This window comes from Sarcophilus harrisii, chromosome 3 (genome assembly GCF_902635505.1).
Source record: "Sarcophilus harrisii chromosome 3, mSarHar1.11, whole genome shotgun sequence".
Classification (NCBI taxonomy): domain Eukaryota; kingdom Metazoa; phylum Chordata; class Mammalia; order Dasyuromorphia; family Dasyuridae; genus Sarcophilus; species Sarcophilus harrisii.
The window spans coordinates 243,658,350-243,676,327 of NC_045428.1; the positions used below are offsets into that span (position 1 = coordinate 243,658,350).

General features: G+C 33.7%; 1 protein-coding gene across 7 annotated transcripts in view; it reads right to left on the bottom strand.

Moving 5' to 3' along the window:
- Nucleotides 1–17,978, bottom strand: part of ITSN1 (intersectin 1) — a 268,177-nt gene that overhangs the window by 92,686 nt on the left and 157,513 nt on the right. For all 7 annotated transcript variants that reach the window (XR_004232930.1, XM_031959333.1, XM_031959332.1 and 4 more), the window contains 3 exons: nt 11,643–11,809; nt 7,998–8,043; nt 5,822–5,943 (listed from right to left, as the gene is read on the bottom strand). Coding sequence is in view for 6 of the 7 variants with exons in the window: in XM_031959333.1 (XP_031815193.1) it covers nt 5,822–5,943; nt 7,998–8,043; nt 11,643–11,809 (335 nt within the window). In the remaining variant the exon portion in view is untranslated. The remainder of the gene's footprint in view (nt 1–5,821; nt 5,944–7,997; nt 8,044–11,642; nt 11,810–17,978) is intronic.

Genomic DNA, 17,978 nt, shown 5'->3' on the forward strand with positions numbered 1-17,978 from the left:
TACTGGGCAAAGCACTTAACATCTGAGTCTCAGTTTCTACCTATATAAAATGGAGATAATAGCACTTATGACACCTACCTTATTGGGTTGTTGTAAGGAAAATGCATTGTAAACTTTCAAATGCCTTATAGTACACTGCTATTGTTATTATTGTCATTTTGGTCCCTTAATTATTTGTTTCAGATAACTGAGTGATTCACTGGCTACTCACTTGGTATCCACCCCATGAGTACAAGTGAAAATCCCAGAGAAATATTTTTGTACTGAGAGATTTGCTATATGTAGATATCAAGCTTCAATTTTTTAAAAATGGGTTTGTGATTTCATTGATGTCGAGAACTCTAGGTATGGAAATTCTCTCAACCAACGCAGACTAGTAATTACTTTTCTCTGGAATATATAATCTTAAAGAGCTGCCTGAGGCAGTTTAACAGTAATTTTAATATTCTCTAAGCAGAAGCAACATGGTGCATTGGATAGTGAACAAAGCCTTGAACACATACTGCCTATGTGTCCTGGGCAAATCATTTAATATCTTAGTGCTCCAGGCAGCTCTCTAAGATCGTATATTTAGGAGAAATTACTAGTTGACTTTGACTGAGGGAATTTCCTCATTAGAAGCTGTTGACATCAATGAAATCAAAGGCCCAATAGAAAAAATGTGATATGTTTATTGTGCACATTGCAAATTTCTCTGTTCAAAAGCATCTCTTCTAAGGATTCTTGAAATTTGTACTTGTACTCATGGGATGAATTCCAAGATCCAAGGTAACACTACCTCAGTTTCTAGGGGAAAATATTTGGGTCTATATTCTAAATACTGTAACTCATGAGTCCCCATTAGTGTTTTTTTTTTTTTTTTTTTTTGTGTCAGCCAATAAACAATTATCTCTTGAGAAAGGCATTCACTAAGAGGACACAGAACACTGACTTTTTGTGAATTAGTCAGAAAACTTCAAACATCCCCCCCATAACTCTGGGATGAAGTGTCCCACAAACATGCACAGCATCCACTGGAAGAGAAGGCACAAACTTGGGGCATAATGGTAGTGAAATATGTAGGCTATATGTGAAATAAAGATAAATTAAAAGACCTGGTTACCTAGGTTTGGAAGTTCTTTTATTCTTCATAGGATTTTAACACTAAGTTCCTAGGCTCAATTCCTCTCTGCTACCCAACTCTATTGCCAAGGATCATGCTTTTTGAAGTTGCTTCCTTCAAAGAGATAGATGACTATCTCTTTGTATCTTTGACAGTCTAAAGCATATGTCCCTTCTGCTCCCCACTGAATGCAGCATATCCTTCTAGTCTAATAACCCCTCTTCAAAACAATGTGGCCAATGGGAGAAGGGAGAGGAGAAATTCCTTTCCTCCCATAAGCATTTCTCCACAAGTGGCTCCTGCTTGCAAATGCCTTGGTATTCTCCAATTCAAACTACTGAAATTCATCCAAGGGTTCACCCCTAGAGGCGTGGCCAGTTTATCTGTTCTATCAATAGACTGTTTTCCTCTTGAACAACAAGAAAAACATTCACACTTTAACCATAATGTTAAAAAAATTTCATAGTTAACTCACTAATACTTCCTGATTACATTATGAATTTCCTGGGTCTACAATTAACTGAGATTAACTGGGGAACCCCATCCCTTGCATAAAAGTGCTATACTCCATTAGTACATTTGGACATACCTAATCTAATCTTCTAAACTCAATTTAAAATTCTTTAGGCCTAAAAATTTGCATTGATTACATTCATATTTTTCCAAGGTCGCCCTTTCTTTCTTGAAATTCAATTCTTCACATATTTGTTGAGCATCTCATATGTGCCAAACAATATACTAGGTATTGTGTTCAATGAAAAGAGATAAATGACATGGTACCTATCTACCTGGAGCTGCTAATTTAGTCAGAAAGACTAGATGGTTATAAGGTGTCTTTGTCCTCCTGGATATTAGGCAACATACAGATTTCCATTAGCAGTATGAAGATCCTGCCTCTTTTCTATCTATCTTCACTCAATATGACTATAATACTTAAATGAGTCAGGATGTGTTGTGAGAAGCAGGAAGGAAGGGGGAGAGGTAACTTTTTCTTATAAATGGGATAGTTTCTTCTTGGACAAATACTATGGTTCCCAATGACTCACATGGACAGATTGTAGAGGTAGCTGTCTGTTTGCATGAGGCAACCATGTACTTACTAATTCCAAACTGATTTATTCATTCACAGATCTTTTTAAAGAGGAAGTTCTAAAAAAAATTTTTTTTAATAAAAAAGAGGAAGTTCTATCACTCTTGGGAAGTAGAAGTGAGATTCAGCCTTGGGTTTCACTGGAGGTTACAAGACTAGAAGCACTGTAATCTAGTTTGACCAGAAATAATAGTCTGGCACAAGACTTATAAAATAGAGAGTACTTAGAATAATTGGCTTCAGCAAAAAAAACCTGAAAATGGTCATTTTAAATTTAGAACAAATGCTTCCATTGTAAACTGGAATTTGTGATTTATTTTATAGAAATATGAATGCAAATAACTAATAGTTGGGGTTTTTTGATAACTTATATAGCAAAAGTTTTACATATGCTACTACTTCATGAGTGGATTCTTGGAACATCCCATTTATTGATTTAAGTTCTGATTTAAGTTTTTCTATCTGCTTAGCACATTCTATAATGCTTTTTAAAAAACCTGACCTATGATTTCCCTGATGTAATGAAGTTCTAGTAAAGAACCTGATTAATCAACATATCTATTCTGCTTTTATTACTTCAAAAGTTGCCTGGAACTCTGAGAATAAATGACTTGTCTGGAGGCTTCATTTGAATTCAGGTCTTTCTGATTCCCAGATTGGCTCTCTATGCCACACGGACTCTTACTTATTTTATAATAATTTGTCAAACTGATCTTTTGTTTGTTATTGCATTATAATGATTATGTGGAATACTGAATTATAAATGAGATATGAGGAAGAAGAGAGGAACAGGAAGAATGAAAATGAAATAAAAGCTTGAAAGAGGCAACAAAAGCTTAATAGATACAAAGGGTGAATTGTCTCTTAATACAACTGCAAATTAACTGGCTACTTGCTAATATTGAAGTAATGGCATGAAAATTAATAACTGCATAATATTTATGCATATAATTTGATATGACTTGTCATGTATATTCATAAACCGTGGGATTTCCTATGAAGGGTAGAACCTTCTGGGATTAGAGTCATTTTTTTTCTATTTGTGATTCTTTTTTGAACTGGGGAATCATAAACTAGATTAGATACCTGATAAGTAGCCAAACTAAACTAGAAGATCAAGTTTACATTAGAAATTATTAGTGATAAGGTAAAGATGCTAGAGCATCAACATCTCACCAATGAGGGAAAAATGAGAACAATCTACTTGCTGAAATGTTGATGAAAGGCATAGTGAAGCCATAATAATGGTTTTTTATAACATGTCTAAATAATGAATATACATAAGAGGAGCAAAGGAGGACTAGAGGACCATATTCACAAATGTGGTAGTGACAGGACTTTTCTGACAATTTTGAAAACAAACTTTACTCAGGATGAAAATAAACTAAGGCCAACAAGAAAACGCAAAGTTAATTTATAACTTATAGGCCCAAACCTGGCAGAATGCAAATCAATGGCATCATAAAATAGCCCATTTTCACTTTTTCCCAATAATCTATTGGGCTACAGTAAGAAATCTTTTGGGTATTTATCTAATTTGTTTACAGAAAGTAAAAAGTTTACAAGTCCAGACTGAAACTAGAAAAGGTAATCTAAAAGAAAAGAATATTTCTAAAACATCCATACCATAGGAATCCTTGGTAGCAAGAAGAAGAGGACAGGCAGAGGTGTGCTGAAGCCAGCTGGAACTGACTCAGATGTAAAAATTTCAGTATGAGCATTTACACCTCGGAAATTGGTAAACGCTACAAATCAGGTTTTGGTTTATTATTTTGTTGATTGTCTAGACTTAAAAGAAAGTGATGGAGAAAATGTTAACAATGTCGATTAAACTTAAAAGTGTTTCTAGCCAGGTATTAAACCCTGATACATCCTTGAGGACAGAATATGTATCCCTAACAATAACTAAAAATTCTTAAAATTTTGAGTGCCCCCCCCACCAAAAGTCCTATAATTGTCTTTCTTTTCCCCTTCTTCCCTTCTTGTTTTCTTTACTAACAGAATTTTCTCCCAGAACCCTTCAGACTAGAGTTAGTACTTTGGATGTATTGTCCTAGTTCCATTGGGATTACTCAACTCTCAACAATGAAGCCCAATTATTAGTACCACTAGGATCAGCTACCAAAGGCATAATTGCAATGATGGATTATTTTTGATTTAGACAGTAGGGTCACAATAAATGAATTATTTCAGTTGAATCCTGAATGCCATCAACAGAAAATGAAGGTTTATATACCCTTAAAACTAAGGCTTTTTTTTTTTTCAGGATTATTTATAAGTTAACCATTCCTAATTACCCCAGAAGCAGTACTATCCTACTGTCCCCAAATAAAATTTTAGCTTGCTAATATTTTATAAAGATTTATGTATGTAAACATTATCTCCCTATTCAGGGAGCTGGGACTTTGTTTTTGTCTTTATCTCCTGAGCACTTAGCACATTCCCTGGCACATGCATGTTAAAGAGATCATTGCTGACTGATGGAGAAGATACCTCTTAAGTTTTGCTTTTTGCTTATTTCTGTTTCCCAGTTAGCAGCTTCCCTTGGCTCCTGCCTCCCCTCAGAAATAAAGCAAACAGAAAACACTTACTTTTCCCAGGGATATTTCACAGGCCATACTCAGTATCACAAAATGAAACAATGAGAAAATCCCCAGGCAGGGTCATGAGTTTATTATAAGTACTTTTCCACTCAGCCTTCTTTTGGAGTATAAAAAGATCTTTCTATAAGGACTTTTTAGAATCATAGAGAGCTCCATTTTACATTTCCAGTGGCATATAATGACAAACTGCACCAGTTCTCCAGTAATCAGGAATCATCCTGAAATGTTCTGGGTGATAGTGCCTTATTCATAGTAGTTACTGCATAAATATGTGTTGCACTAAATTTATCTTTTTGTTTTGAGGAGTGACATATTGGGAAAAAAAAGGGATGGAAATTGTATATATGTATTTTTAAAGCAAAACAGGATATCTTAGCAGAAGCATGAGAAGAAAGAAGTTGTAGCAATAATAACAATAATAATCAAAATAGTAGCTAATACATTTTATGTGGTTTAAGATTTATAAAATGCTTCTCATACATTATTTTTTTCATATTTCATTTGTTTCATTTTTGTATTAAATTTATTTCATTATCATCATGTCACTTCAAAGTTAAATATAAAGAAATACTTTCCCCAATTTAAAGGAAAAAAAAAAACAGGTTAAAATGAAAGATTAAGCAACTAATCTAACTTTACTTAACTAAAAAGTGGTAGAGCTAAGGCTATTTCATCCAAAGTGTTCTGATTCTAAATCTAGGAATCTTTCCACCCTCCCATAAAGAGAAGGAAGGAAATGCATAGGAGTATGCCTCCAGAGACAAATTTTGCTGACTTCATTTTTCTGCCTGGGTCCATCCTGAATCTTTTTAGACTGGAAGGAAAGAAACATACAAACTGCTCAAACTACAGGGTAATTTGACACTGAAATGAAGAGAAAGGTGGTTTCTAATTTTGGAGCTAAAAATTTCCATCTTTAAAATGTATGGCTATTTCAAAGAGTTCATCCACTTAAGTATTCTCTTTTTGACATTTAATTGTTAGCATTGGAACATGGTATTTTATACAGATTATATAGGAACTAACTTGAAGTTCTCCTTCCCACCATCCTCCTGGATTCTTTTTTCGAATCAAAATTAGTTGTCCAGGTGCCAGGGTAAGTTGTTCAGGGCCAGTAGCAGTATAAGATGCAATAACTTGGGCAATTTCTGAAAATAAAAAAATAAAAAAATGAGTGACTCAGTGGCGCAAATCTAGCACCATCTGTGGCTTGTCCATAGCATTAAAAACTCATTTATTTGGTTGATTTAATATCAAAACAATCAGCAAAGTTCCTTGTTCATTACCCCCTAAAGTGCTATTTAGGTAGATGATTCACCTCACTTTCTAAGGTCTTCTGTAATTCTGGGATTCTATGATTTTGTACAACTCAAATAAAAAGACATATGGACAGTTTTTAATTCTTTTAGTCCAGGAAGAAAGGGAAATATTCTTCTTACAAACGGTCAAGTTCTAAAAACTGATTTTAAAATCTAAATTTTCTGTAGCCCTTGCTACTACCATTATGATCCTTTTCTTCAGGGAAAACATTTTCCCACTAATCAATTTGGAGTCTGTGAAGGTATAAAATAGTCTTCTGATTTCAAGGGCTTCAGGTGGGGAGAACCCAAAAGTTAGAAAAGATATTTTATGTGCAGTATCAATTTAGCACATACATTCAAAAGGGAAATAATTCCATAATTCTCCTGAATATTAAAATATCAAAGGAAAAATTCCAAAAGTATTTCAGAACAGTTCTGAAAATAAGTCTTATTGACATTGCAGGTTTAGAGAATAAAAAACCAAAATTTTCCTTTCAGTGAACACTGGCACATCTATAATCATTCTCTGAGCCTCCAGAAACACTACAGAACAAACTTGTGTATTTCCCTATCCCCACTTTTGGATTAAATCCCTGGCCCATGATGGAATTTGTTCCTTCCCTATTCAAAGCAAGTAGGAATTATCACACCTTCCATCATTTCCCATTTTAGATTTATGGGTTAAGCTGCCCCCATAAAAATGCTGATAATATTGTCAAACTGAATAAAGCAAGATGATTCTGGTTGGTGCTTAGAGAGTGAGTAATAATGGGTCTCAAAGCTCTCATCAGGAAAAGTGGTGAAAGCCTCTAGATTAGAAGAATTTTTCAGAATGGACAAAATCCAAAGTGGTGACCTATTTAGCTTCCAATGTTCTCTTTCTTAAATGAAGCTGGCACATGCAGGAAGCAATCTGCCACCAACTTTGCTTCTCTGTTTTCTCAAGATACAGACAAGCTACACCCAGTTCACTAACCCAATGAGAGTTTCAATGAAAGCTTAAACTCATGTAGGCATCAAATATAAAAGCACTTAAGACACTCTAGAATCATTCAATTATTCTCAGTAGTGCTGAACTTTGAGATAAAGCTTATTTGCTGCTTTCAATGCCCAGGTCAAATTTCTGGAGTTAAAGTGAAAATTCATGGCGATTTATTATCTATTTTTCTTGCTATGTAAGAACTGTAGAACACAAAGAAAATACTCTTTTTCCCAGCAACAAATAAGCTATCTTACAAAAGTCATTCAATGGAACATCAAAATATATCAGGTGAGATAAATGTGTTACAAAAATCCCATTTCTTCAGTGGTATACTTGTTATTTCTCAAGAATTATTTGTGATATTTTTACTTCTAAAAGTATGATTCACACCAACTAAAAACCATGTGAAGACAGAGAAATTACTGTAATTTTGCACCTACAGTAGATGTGAGAGAAATTACCCTATGCCTATGAAATGAATCTGTCCTTGCTTATATCCCATCCTTATGACAACTGTGCTATGTTATTCTCTTCTGTTGTTTTTATTAACTGTTGGATGAGCATAATCAGACTTGCAACAGCCTCACAAAAAATATGTGTGATTGTGCAACTGCCAAGTACTAGCAATCTGGTAGCCCCATAAAACCTTTTTCATCATCCTAAAGTCATAGATTTCCTTACTATCACATTTTTTACTACTACCTACTACTGCCATTTTACATTTTTCCTTTTCATGAGGTACCGCATGGCACAATATCAATCTTTCTTAATTATATTAATAATTCTTATATATTCCTGGAAATAAGGAAATGTGTGGATTTCCTATGTTCTTGTTCTAAATGTTTAAATTTAATTAAAATGACTGGAATCAATTATCACTTATTTAAAGTATTTCAAAATACTAGGACTTATAACTTACCAGGTTTCTTTCCTAAACTCCCTGCTTTTCCAGTAGTCCCAGGGACCTAAATAGAAGGAAAAATAAACTTTACATAAACTCTCATATAAGTATCATCCTCCCTCCAATATTTTTTTCACAGGGGGTAAGAGAAGATAGACCAAACCAATAATTTCATTGTCAGATTAAGGAAACTCCCTCTACCAATGCTTAAAATAAATAAATAAATAACAACAGCACCCCCCTCCCCCAAAGGATAATTTATTTCTGACAGATTTTATGACACAATGTCCCAGAGAAGATAATGCATAAGTTTTGTAACTCCATGAAGTTATGATAGAAATCAAATTATTAAATATATAGTAAGAGAAGAAGCCTTGGCTCTAGAGACCAAGCTGTGAATAAATTATCTTTAAAAACATGGTTATTTTACAACAATCCTGCTGCAGTTTTATGTAAATTGTTATAAGACAAGGAAACACAAAGTCTATGCCCACAAAGTGAGAAAAAAAAATTTAGTGTTCAATTTCTTTTCTATTCTGTGCCTAGCTATGGACTAGAGGAAGATAAGAGCTCACTAATACAAATTAACCTCTTTTGAGTTATCCTTGAAGCTACATCTCAAAATCAATTTAGCATGGAAAAAAAAAAAGTATAATTTGGAAGTTCTTCAATAACCTAATTAAATTAAGAAGGGAGAAAGGAAAAAAATTAAGTATCTATCTTTTTGATAAGCATTGAAACTTCTTGTTTTCTCAGCGTTTTGTGTCCATTATTTTGAATAATTGAAATTAATCATTTCAGTAAACATTTATTAAGTCCCTTGAGTTTGAAACTTTCCTATGTTTTCCTTAACATTTTGCTAACAATCAATTTATATGCACAACAATATACCCGATTTTATATATAACAAAGTACTTAAAGCACAAGGGGCAAAATTCCAACTACTCAAGAAAAGGATCATCATTAGCTCAAAGAAAGAGTAAAATAGAATAAAGGTTTCTAACCAAGGCGGAATCCATTAAGTTAAAAACCACAGCAAACAAGCACATTCAATAAAAATACCAACAGACAATCACGGTAGAAATAAAGTTGAGGTGATGTCTAGTGGAAAGAAAATGAAGAACTTTAATTAGGACCGTGAGTGCTACAAGACAGTAGAGAACATTCATTTTATTCAGAGAATAACATGTCATATTCATGTTATATCATGGTGCAAATAAATTATTTTAAATAATGGTTATTAATATATTAATTATTATATATAATAGGTACTATCAGGATCTAAAGAATGTCTTGGAGAAGTTGCAATAGACTATATACTGCACACTGTCTTTACCTCAACCTGGAAGAAGAGCAAGGGCACAAGGTAACACTGTACCAGTTCTGCTTTTTAAACTTGCAATAAGTACTACATTTTGCCATTATACACCATTAACTTTAAGAATGTAGTTTCTAATGTCTTTTCATTGAAATAGAATTTATGTGATTTTTACTGAATCTAACTTCTCTGCCTGAGGAAGAGTTTAATTCTCCCTTGACATTTCTGGAGTGTACAATAATATCTACTTTATTTTTTTTATTTTCAGTTCCAAATTCTTTCCCTTCTCTGAAAGGCATTGAAATTTCCCCCACTGAAAAGGCAAGAAATGATACCCTTTATATTTTCATGCAAAATATATTTCCACAAGTTATAGTAATAATAAGAAGAATAAAAAATCAAGAAAAATAAAGTGAAAAAAAAAAAGCTTTAATCTGCACTCAGAGTTCAGCAGTTCTTTCTCTGGAGGTGGATTTCAATTGTCATGAATCCTTTGGAATTGTTGGGGGAGTAATCTGGCATATAATAGATGCTTAATAATGTTTATTTGATTATTATCACAATATTGCTATTAAATAGTTCCTGCACTTAAATGTCAAAAGAGAGCTGCCACAGTAATGTACAAAGACATTTTTTTTTAAATAAGTGCTACAGAGGAATAGATATAAAAATACATGTAGATCCTTTCCTTGGATTGTTTTGAAACACATTATGGGCTCAGGGAAGATCAAGATGGTCTTTTCCAACCATGTAGAGTGTTATAGGTCAATTCTCCTAGAGCCTCCACAGCTGTGGATCATAACATCTGAAGGAGTTGCAGGGCAGCCTTTGTTGACACAGGTATTACCGACTGGGAATGAGATAAATTGAAGGTAGAGGGAAGAGGAAAGAGGTCAGACAACACAAGGGTCTCTCAGTCAGAGAGGTCAGAGAACAGCAACTCTCTCTTAGTCATCTTGTGTTATCCTCTCACAAGAGGCCATCCATTCTGGGTTGGATCTCCAGCAGCCACAGTCAGGAGGCTCTCATGTATTCCAGCAGCTCTCCTGTGTATTCCAACAATAGTCACTGATGGCTGCAGCTTTCCAAATGTGTTTAAAGGCCTCTTCCTTCCTGCCCATTGGTTGAGGAAGCAGGAGGAGAGAGGGCAAGGTTAAATAACTGTAATGGAATGTATGATGGAAATGGCCAGTGAAAAAGAAAATGCTGTGTATTTTGTTCATGTGCAACAGATTACCTTAAAAATTAAATTTGTACTTCCTGGAAAAGTTATTATTTTATTTAAAACAAACAAAAAAACAACCAGAACAGTATTTAAGACAATTAATAGATTACTAAGGAGGATATATGGACTTGGTCAAATGTATATAGAGTCATATACTTTACATCTCCCTATTGTGATTTTTGAGAAACCTTCTAAAGCTTGACAGATTTAAGCAATTTTATTTATTTCTATTTTCTTTCAGTTTTCAATTTTTCTCTTATTTGTATTTCTTTATTTAAATATTTAGTTTGAACAATCTTTAAACAGGTGTGAATGATGTACAGTAAAGATATCAAATATGCAACCCACAATATTCCCAAGGATTGTGAACCAGATTAAAATGTAAATAAGTAACATTTAAAATGAATAAAAATACAATCAAACATAGATAATCTTAATATGTGGTTTTCTAAGTCAATCTTTGTCCACAGAGTATGATTGGTGGTGTAATAGCCCCTAGTTTCTATTTGAACTTAACACTATTAATCTACATTGCCAAAATAATGAGACAAATATTGCTAAGACATTTAAAAAATCATCAGGAAGATTAAAACATCCATGTGTATTACCTTGTACAGGGCATATTAGGTGTTATTAATAATTTATCTTCATGTACTCCAAATCATGAACAAAAATGAACCATCACCTTTTTGTGTATCATAGTTGTTGCCGAATTATTTCAGTTGTATTCATGACCCCATTTGGGGTTTTCTTGATAACCACACTGGAGTAGTCTGCCATTTCCTTCTTTAGCTCATTTTACAGAAAACAAACTGAGGCAAATAGGGATAAGTGACTTGCCTAGTTCAGACTGTATTTTGCTTTATTACTAAAACCTTTAAGGGAATCAAGGAATCAGTGATATACATACATACATATTATATATATATATATATGTGTGTGTGTGTGTGTGTGTGTGTGTGTGTGTATATATATTACAATAATGCAACTCATCTTCATTTTTTGTTCTAAAACTTTGTAACTTTCTTGAAAAATATTTCATATAATTGAATATACTTTCAAATTCTAAAAGTGACAACACAGAAGGAATGGAAAGTATCTAAAGTTAATTAAGATTTACCTCTGAATCTTTAAGCCTCACATAGTTCGAAGGGAAGACTCCACATTTATCAGCCACCGTTCCTGTCCACCAATCACCATCTTTCTTCGTAACCAAAATCACATCCCCTTGCTGAAAGGTTAAATCGCCTTGTTCAGAACTCTCATAAGTGTACATGGCAATATATTCTGGGGGGGGAGAAATGATGACATAGAGTTTAACTTTTAAGAAATCTTATAAATATAGAGACCTTAACAACTGGACCTTTGAAGCTAATAAAACTGCTTCCTATATTCAATAAGTTATAATATGCTAGCCAATAGTCCTGTTTTTCTTGTAATTTTTAAATTTAATATATTATTTTCCCCCATGAAAATATTATTACTTATTTTAAAAAATTGAGTTCCAAATTCTCTCCATCCTTCCCTTACCCCTCACCGAGAAGACAAACAATTTGATATAGCTTATACATATGCAGTTATGTAAAACACATTCCCATGTTAGTCATTTAAAGAAAACAGACCAAAAAAAAAAACCCAACAGATAAAGAAATGGTATGCTTTCATCTGTATTCAGACCCTCATCAGTTCTCAGGAGATGAATAGCATTTTTAATTATAAATCCTTCAGAAATGTCTTAGATTACTGTATTGCTAAGAATAGCTAAATTATTTACAGTTGAGGTTCACAGAATATCATAGTTATTGTAGACAATGTTCTCTTGGTACAACCTATAATCTTTTTTTTTTTTTGAAAGCTTTTTATTTTTCAAAACATATGTGTGGACAATTCTTCAACATTAGCCCTTGCAAAACTATGTTCCAATTCCCTCCCCCTACCTCCCTGCCCTCCCCTATGGCAAGTAGTCCAATATATGTTAAACATGGTAGAAATATATGTTAAATCTAATATATGTATACATATTTATACAATTATCATGCCGCACAAGACAAAAAAAGAAAAGCAAAATAAAATGCAAGCAAACAATAGCAAAAAGAATGAAAATGCTATGTTGTGTGCCATGCTCAGTCCCCACACTCCTCTGTCTGGGTGTAGATGGCTCTCTTCATCACTGAACAACTGGAACTGGTTTGAATCATCTCATTGTTGAAGAAAGCCATGTCCATCAGAACTGATCATCATATAGTATTGTTGTTGAAGTGTATAATGATCTCCTGGTCCTACTCATTTCACTCAGCATCAGTTCATGTAAGTCTCTTCAGGCCTTTCTGAAATCATCCTGCTGGTCATTTCTTACCGAACAATAATACTCCATAATATTCATATACCACAGTTTATTCAGCCATTCTCCAATTGATGGGCATCTACTCAGTTTCCAGTTTCTGGCCACTACAAAGAAGGCTGCCACAAACATTCTTGCACATACAGGTCCCTTTCCCTTCTTTAAGATCTCTTTGAGATATAAGCCCAGTAGAAACAGTGCTGGGTCAAAGGTTATGCTCAGTTTGATAACTTTTTGAGCATAATTCCAAATTGCTCTCTAGAATGGTACAACCTATAATCTTAAGAGCTTCCTAGTGCATTAAAAAGTTATGAGACTTGTCCAGAGTCATAAAGCCAATATATGTCAAAGGTAGAGCAGAAGGCATTGCTTTATGAAAACAGCCTGCTCTGAAAAACATTTTTAGAATCAGCAATGACTGATAGGACCACTCAGCAAGATTTCTCCAAGCGTTCTAAGAGAAACAGGAGACTCCTTGCCATTTAGTACTCGAACCTCTCATACACAATTGCTTTGGAAATATACTTTCACATGTAGAACAAATCTAAGTTGGAAATTTTTAGTGAGGGAAATGTCTTTTTTAATTCACAGGATTGCTTTCCTTTTGAAGCCTCCAGTTCTGACTTTTTACTTCATTATAATTTCCTCTTAAAAAATTTCCATACTGCCTAATAATTATCCATTACAATAAGCCATATTAATAAAGGTTTGTTGCCAGACGTCCCTAAGGAAGGGGAATCTAAAATTTTGAAGCTATTTTCAGAAAAAATTAGAGAAATTACAGAAACTTGAACTTTGGTTGAACTTAATCATGCTTCATGAGAAACAAAGGAGAATGGAAATAAGTTAAGGCCTTGTGGCTTCATCTGAAATACTCCAGGCATGTGCAGACCCACACTTAGCATTAAAATGCAAACAGCCTATTATTAAGTTTTAGGAGTATCTTAATTAATTTCAGAACTATCATGGAGAATTTTGTGAAATTTTGTTTCAAAAAAACAAAACAAAGTAAAAATCATTGATGGTTAATGCCTGAGTGAATATTTTGAGATATTATAAAACAAAGTTCACACAATCCTGTTTATAATTTCATTACTTGAAACTGTAAAATTCCAAAGTGGCCTTTTCATGATACTGTAAACATATATTTATCTCCTATCCAAACATATCACTACTTTTCTCCACCCCATGAGAAATTTCATCTTCTAATGAGTTTTATATGAGATTCTCAAGAATCACAGAATTTCAGTGTTAGAAGAGATCTCAAGGAATGAATATATATATATATATATATATATATATATATATGCACGCACACACACACACACACACACACAAAATCCTTTTACAATGTCTGTCCAAAATTTCAACAAGTGCTCTGTCAGTCTTTAACTGAAAAACTCTAGTCATGGTCATAGTCACCTTTGGAGTAGCTCCATCCTTCTGTACACTTTTGTTAGAAAATTGGTACTAAGTAAAGCTGAAATGTGTTTCTGAAACTGAGGATAGTCAGAATAAAGCTAATCTATCATGAATGCTTGTAAAGGGCTGAAACTCTGAGTTGATGCACTGGAATCAGACAAAAGAGCACTTAAGGCTAATTACCGATTGGACAATACTCTATTAGCATATGCTTAGAAAATGGCCCTTCCCACTATTCTGTGCTGGCTCCATCTTTTGGTGTATACAGAGAATTGTAGGAGGGATTAGGGAGTGGAGTAAGATAACCCAGGGTCACTTTGGCAATGGACGAGGAGAGGAGAAGTTGTGGAGATCCTGTGTCCGTCCCCTTCACTTCTACCTCTAAAGACCAAGAATAAAGACCAAGGACTTTTGCTTATCGTGACTTTGGCTGATTCTGAGGCATCCAGGGTGCTAACTCTGTCTTCACAAATGCTCTCCAAAATTTTGAAGAGAACTATAATCCACAGGTTTTTTAAATTGATACTCAAGTCATGGTATCTAGCTCTTTGAGTATTTTGATTGCTTCTTTCTGGGGATCCTTCCTAAAATGTGATGCGCACAATAGAATACAATATTCTGCAGATGTGATCTGGGTATGAGTACATCTCCTTCACTCTGATCATGATCTTTTATGGTATAGGATAACACTATTCTTTATCATTGTTGATGCATATTGAGCTTGCAGCTAGTCCATTAAAGTCCTCAAATAGTTTGTAGAAAAACTGATACTTTACCATGCTTCTCTGTTTGTATTTGTGAAACTATTTTTTAAAATTCAGAGGTGGTGATTTGTATTATTCTCTATTAAATTTCATCTTATTTGATAAAGAAACCCACTGTTTTAATTGGGCAAGATTTTTGGACCTTGACTGCAATTTAATGTGTTAGCTATCCTTTCTTGCTCTGGGTTACCTAGAGATTTGAAAAGGATGCTCTTTGTGCCTTCATTCAAGACATTGATAAAGATGCTTAAAAAAAAAAAAAAAAAAAGCACAGACCCAAAAAAGAACCCTGAAGCATTCCACTCATGAATTCTCTCCAAGTTCTACTGAGTTTTTAATGACTATTCTTTGGATACAGTCATTCATCAGGTTCCAAATTGACCTCAGGTACTACTATTTAGCTCACATCTCTCAAGCTTGAGGAAGCTTTTATTATATACAATAAGTGACCAAGAGCCTCAAAAATATCACAGAACTAGAATTCACTAAAAACCTAATGGCCAAACAAAGCAATACCGATTAATCCTGCTGATAAAACCAAAATGCTTTCTTTCTTTCTTTTTTATTAAAGCTTTTACTTTTTAAAACATATACATGGATAATTCTGCAACATTAGCCCTTGTAAAACCTTATGTTCCAGTTTTTTCTCCCTTCTCCCACCCCCCCCCTAGATGACAAGTAGTCCAATATATGTTAAATATGGTAGAAATATATATTAAATCCAATATATACAATTTATACAATTATCCTGCTGTACAAGAAAAATCAAATCAACCCAGAAAAAAAAGGTAAAAATAAAATGCAAGTAAACAACAACAAAAAGAGTGAGAATGCTATGTTGTGAACCATACTCAGTTCTCAGAGTCTTCTCACTGGATGTAGATAGCTCTTTTGATCACAAGACTATTGGAACTAATCTAAATCATCTCCTTGTCCATCAGAATTAATCATCATATAATATTGTTGTTGTTTGGCACTATTTTTAATGTTATTTTTCTAGGTTGCTTATACCCTCAATAGTATTACCCAAACTTGGTAGTGCCCAAAATTAATATTATGCAATTTCCTTTCCCTGATGCTCTTTGGATTATATCTCTATTAGACTCTTTTTCTTAATAAAATATTAAGAATGACAAATTCCTGTGTTATAGACTCATCTACTGTAAATGAAGAAATCTGGAAACCAATAAACTTACATGTAGCCATAATAAAAGAAAATGAACTCTTTTGATACAGTAGTTGTAACTTTGTCATACCACAGAAAACTGGCCAGTAAGTAGGGAATAGGCAACCATATCTAAAATATCAACAATGCGGGCCCCACAATGGATTCTTTTGAACTAAATTTTCTAGCCTGATTTACAATATTATACAATATTAAAGCTAGGAAAAATACTAGAAGCCATCTAGTTTACCTCCCCACCTAAGGACTTAATAAAAGCTAACAAGAACTCATTCAGCATTAACCTGAAAATCTAAAGTGAAGGGTTTTCATGCAACTTTTAGCTAAGTATAATTATTCTGAAGTTTTTGTTTATATTAGGCTGAAACATTCTTTTCTGCAGCTACAACCTGTTATTTTTATTTCTCTCAGTTCTGCTCTTTGTGGCCAAGAACAAGACTAATATCTCTTCCACAGATTCTTCAAATACTCAAAAAGGTCAAATATGTTCTTGCTTTTTTTCAAAAATTTCAAAAGTATTTTATTTTCCCCCACTACATATAAAAATAGTTTCCAATAATCATTTTTGTAAGATTTTGAGTTTCAAAGTTTTTTTCTCCCTCCCTCCCTTACTTACCCCTTTCCAAGAGAGCAAGCAATTTGAAATGTTATGCATGTACAATCACTTTAAACATATTTCCATATTAATCCAAACATGATCCCTCTAACTTTTCTCTTCTCCAGGCTGAACATCATTAAGTTTCTTGTAAGGTATGATCCTTAGTCCTCTCATCATTGTTTGCTTTCCTATGAATAAATTTCAATAGTGTTCCATGCCTTGATCCTGTCACTGGATGACTCATGGATCTAATATAAACTCCTCTGTTTGACAACTAAACTCCCTTCTCACATTCCACGGTCCAGTCACACTGGCCTGCTTGACCTTCTGTAACCATGACACCCAAAGGTCCAGAGATGTCTGTCTTTTAGGCAGGAATGTGCTTGTTCCTCACTTCTGCCTTTTGGAATTCTTTACTTTTCTTCAAAACTTCAAGGGATACTTTCTATAGGAATTGTTCCCCATTGCTTCCAGCAGTCAGTACACTCCCTCCCAAATCTACATTATATTTATTTTATACACATTCCGCTTATACTCATAGATGTACATATTGCCTCCTCCATTAGGATATAAGCTCTTTGAGATTTTCATTTATGTCTTTACATCCCCAATGCTTAGTACTATATCTGGAACATAATAATAATTGCTTGTCAATGGACTGATTGACAAAATAATTAAATAAAACAGAACTATGGGCACATTCTTGGGACGTAGTTGAGATCTTCCATCAAGAAAACACAAAAAAATTAATCTCATTAGAAGACTAATGATTCAATCAATTTTGAATCCCACAAACTAATCCACATCAGTATAAGAGACTGTCAAATACTGGGCTAAAATCTAGATATACCAAGCCTTTAACTTTTATCTATTAGTCTTGGAATCTTGTCAAAAAAGGAATTAAGGTTACTCAGGCAATCCCTCTTTGTTATAAGCCATACTGATTATATTAAACATCAATCCTCTTTCCAAATATTCACAAAACATTCTTTTAATAATTAAACCATTCTATTGTAAGCAGATTCCATCAACTTCCTTTAATGAAAACTGGGACACTTGTTCTCCAGGCTTGGGACAATTATTTCCATTTTCTATGATTTTTAAAAGTTACTTATAGTGAATCATCAATCACATGTGTCAGGTCTTCT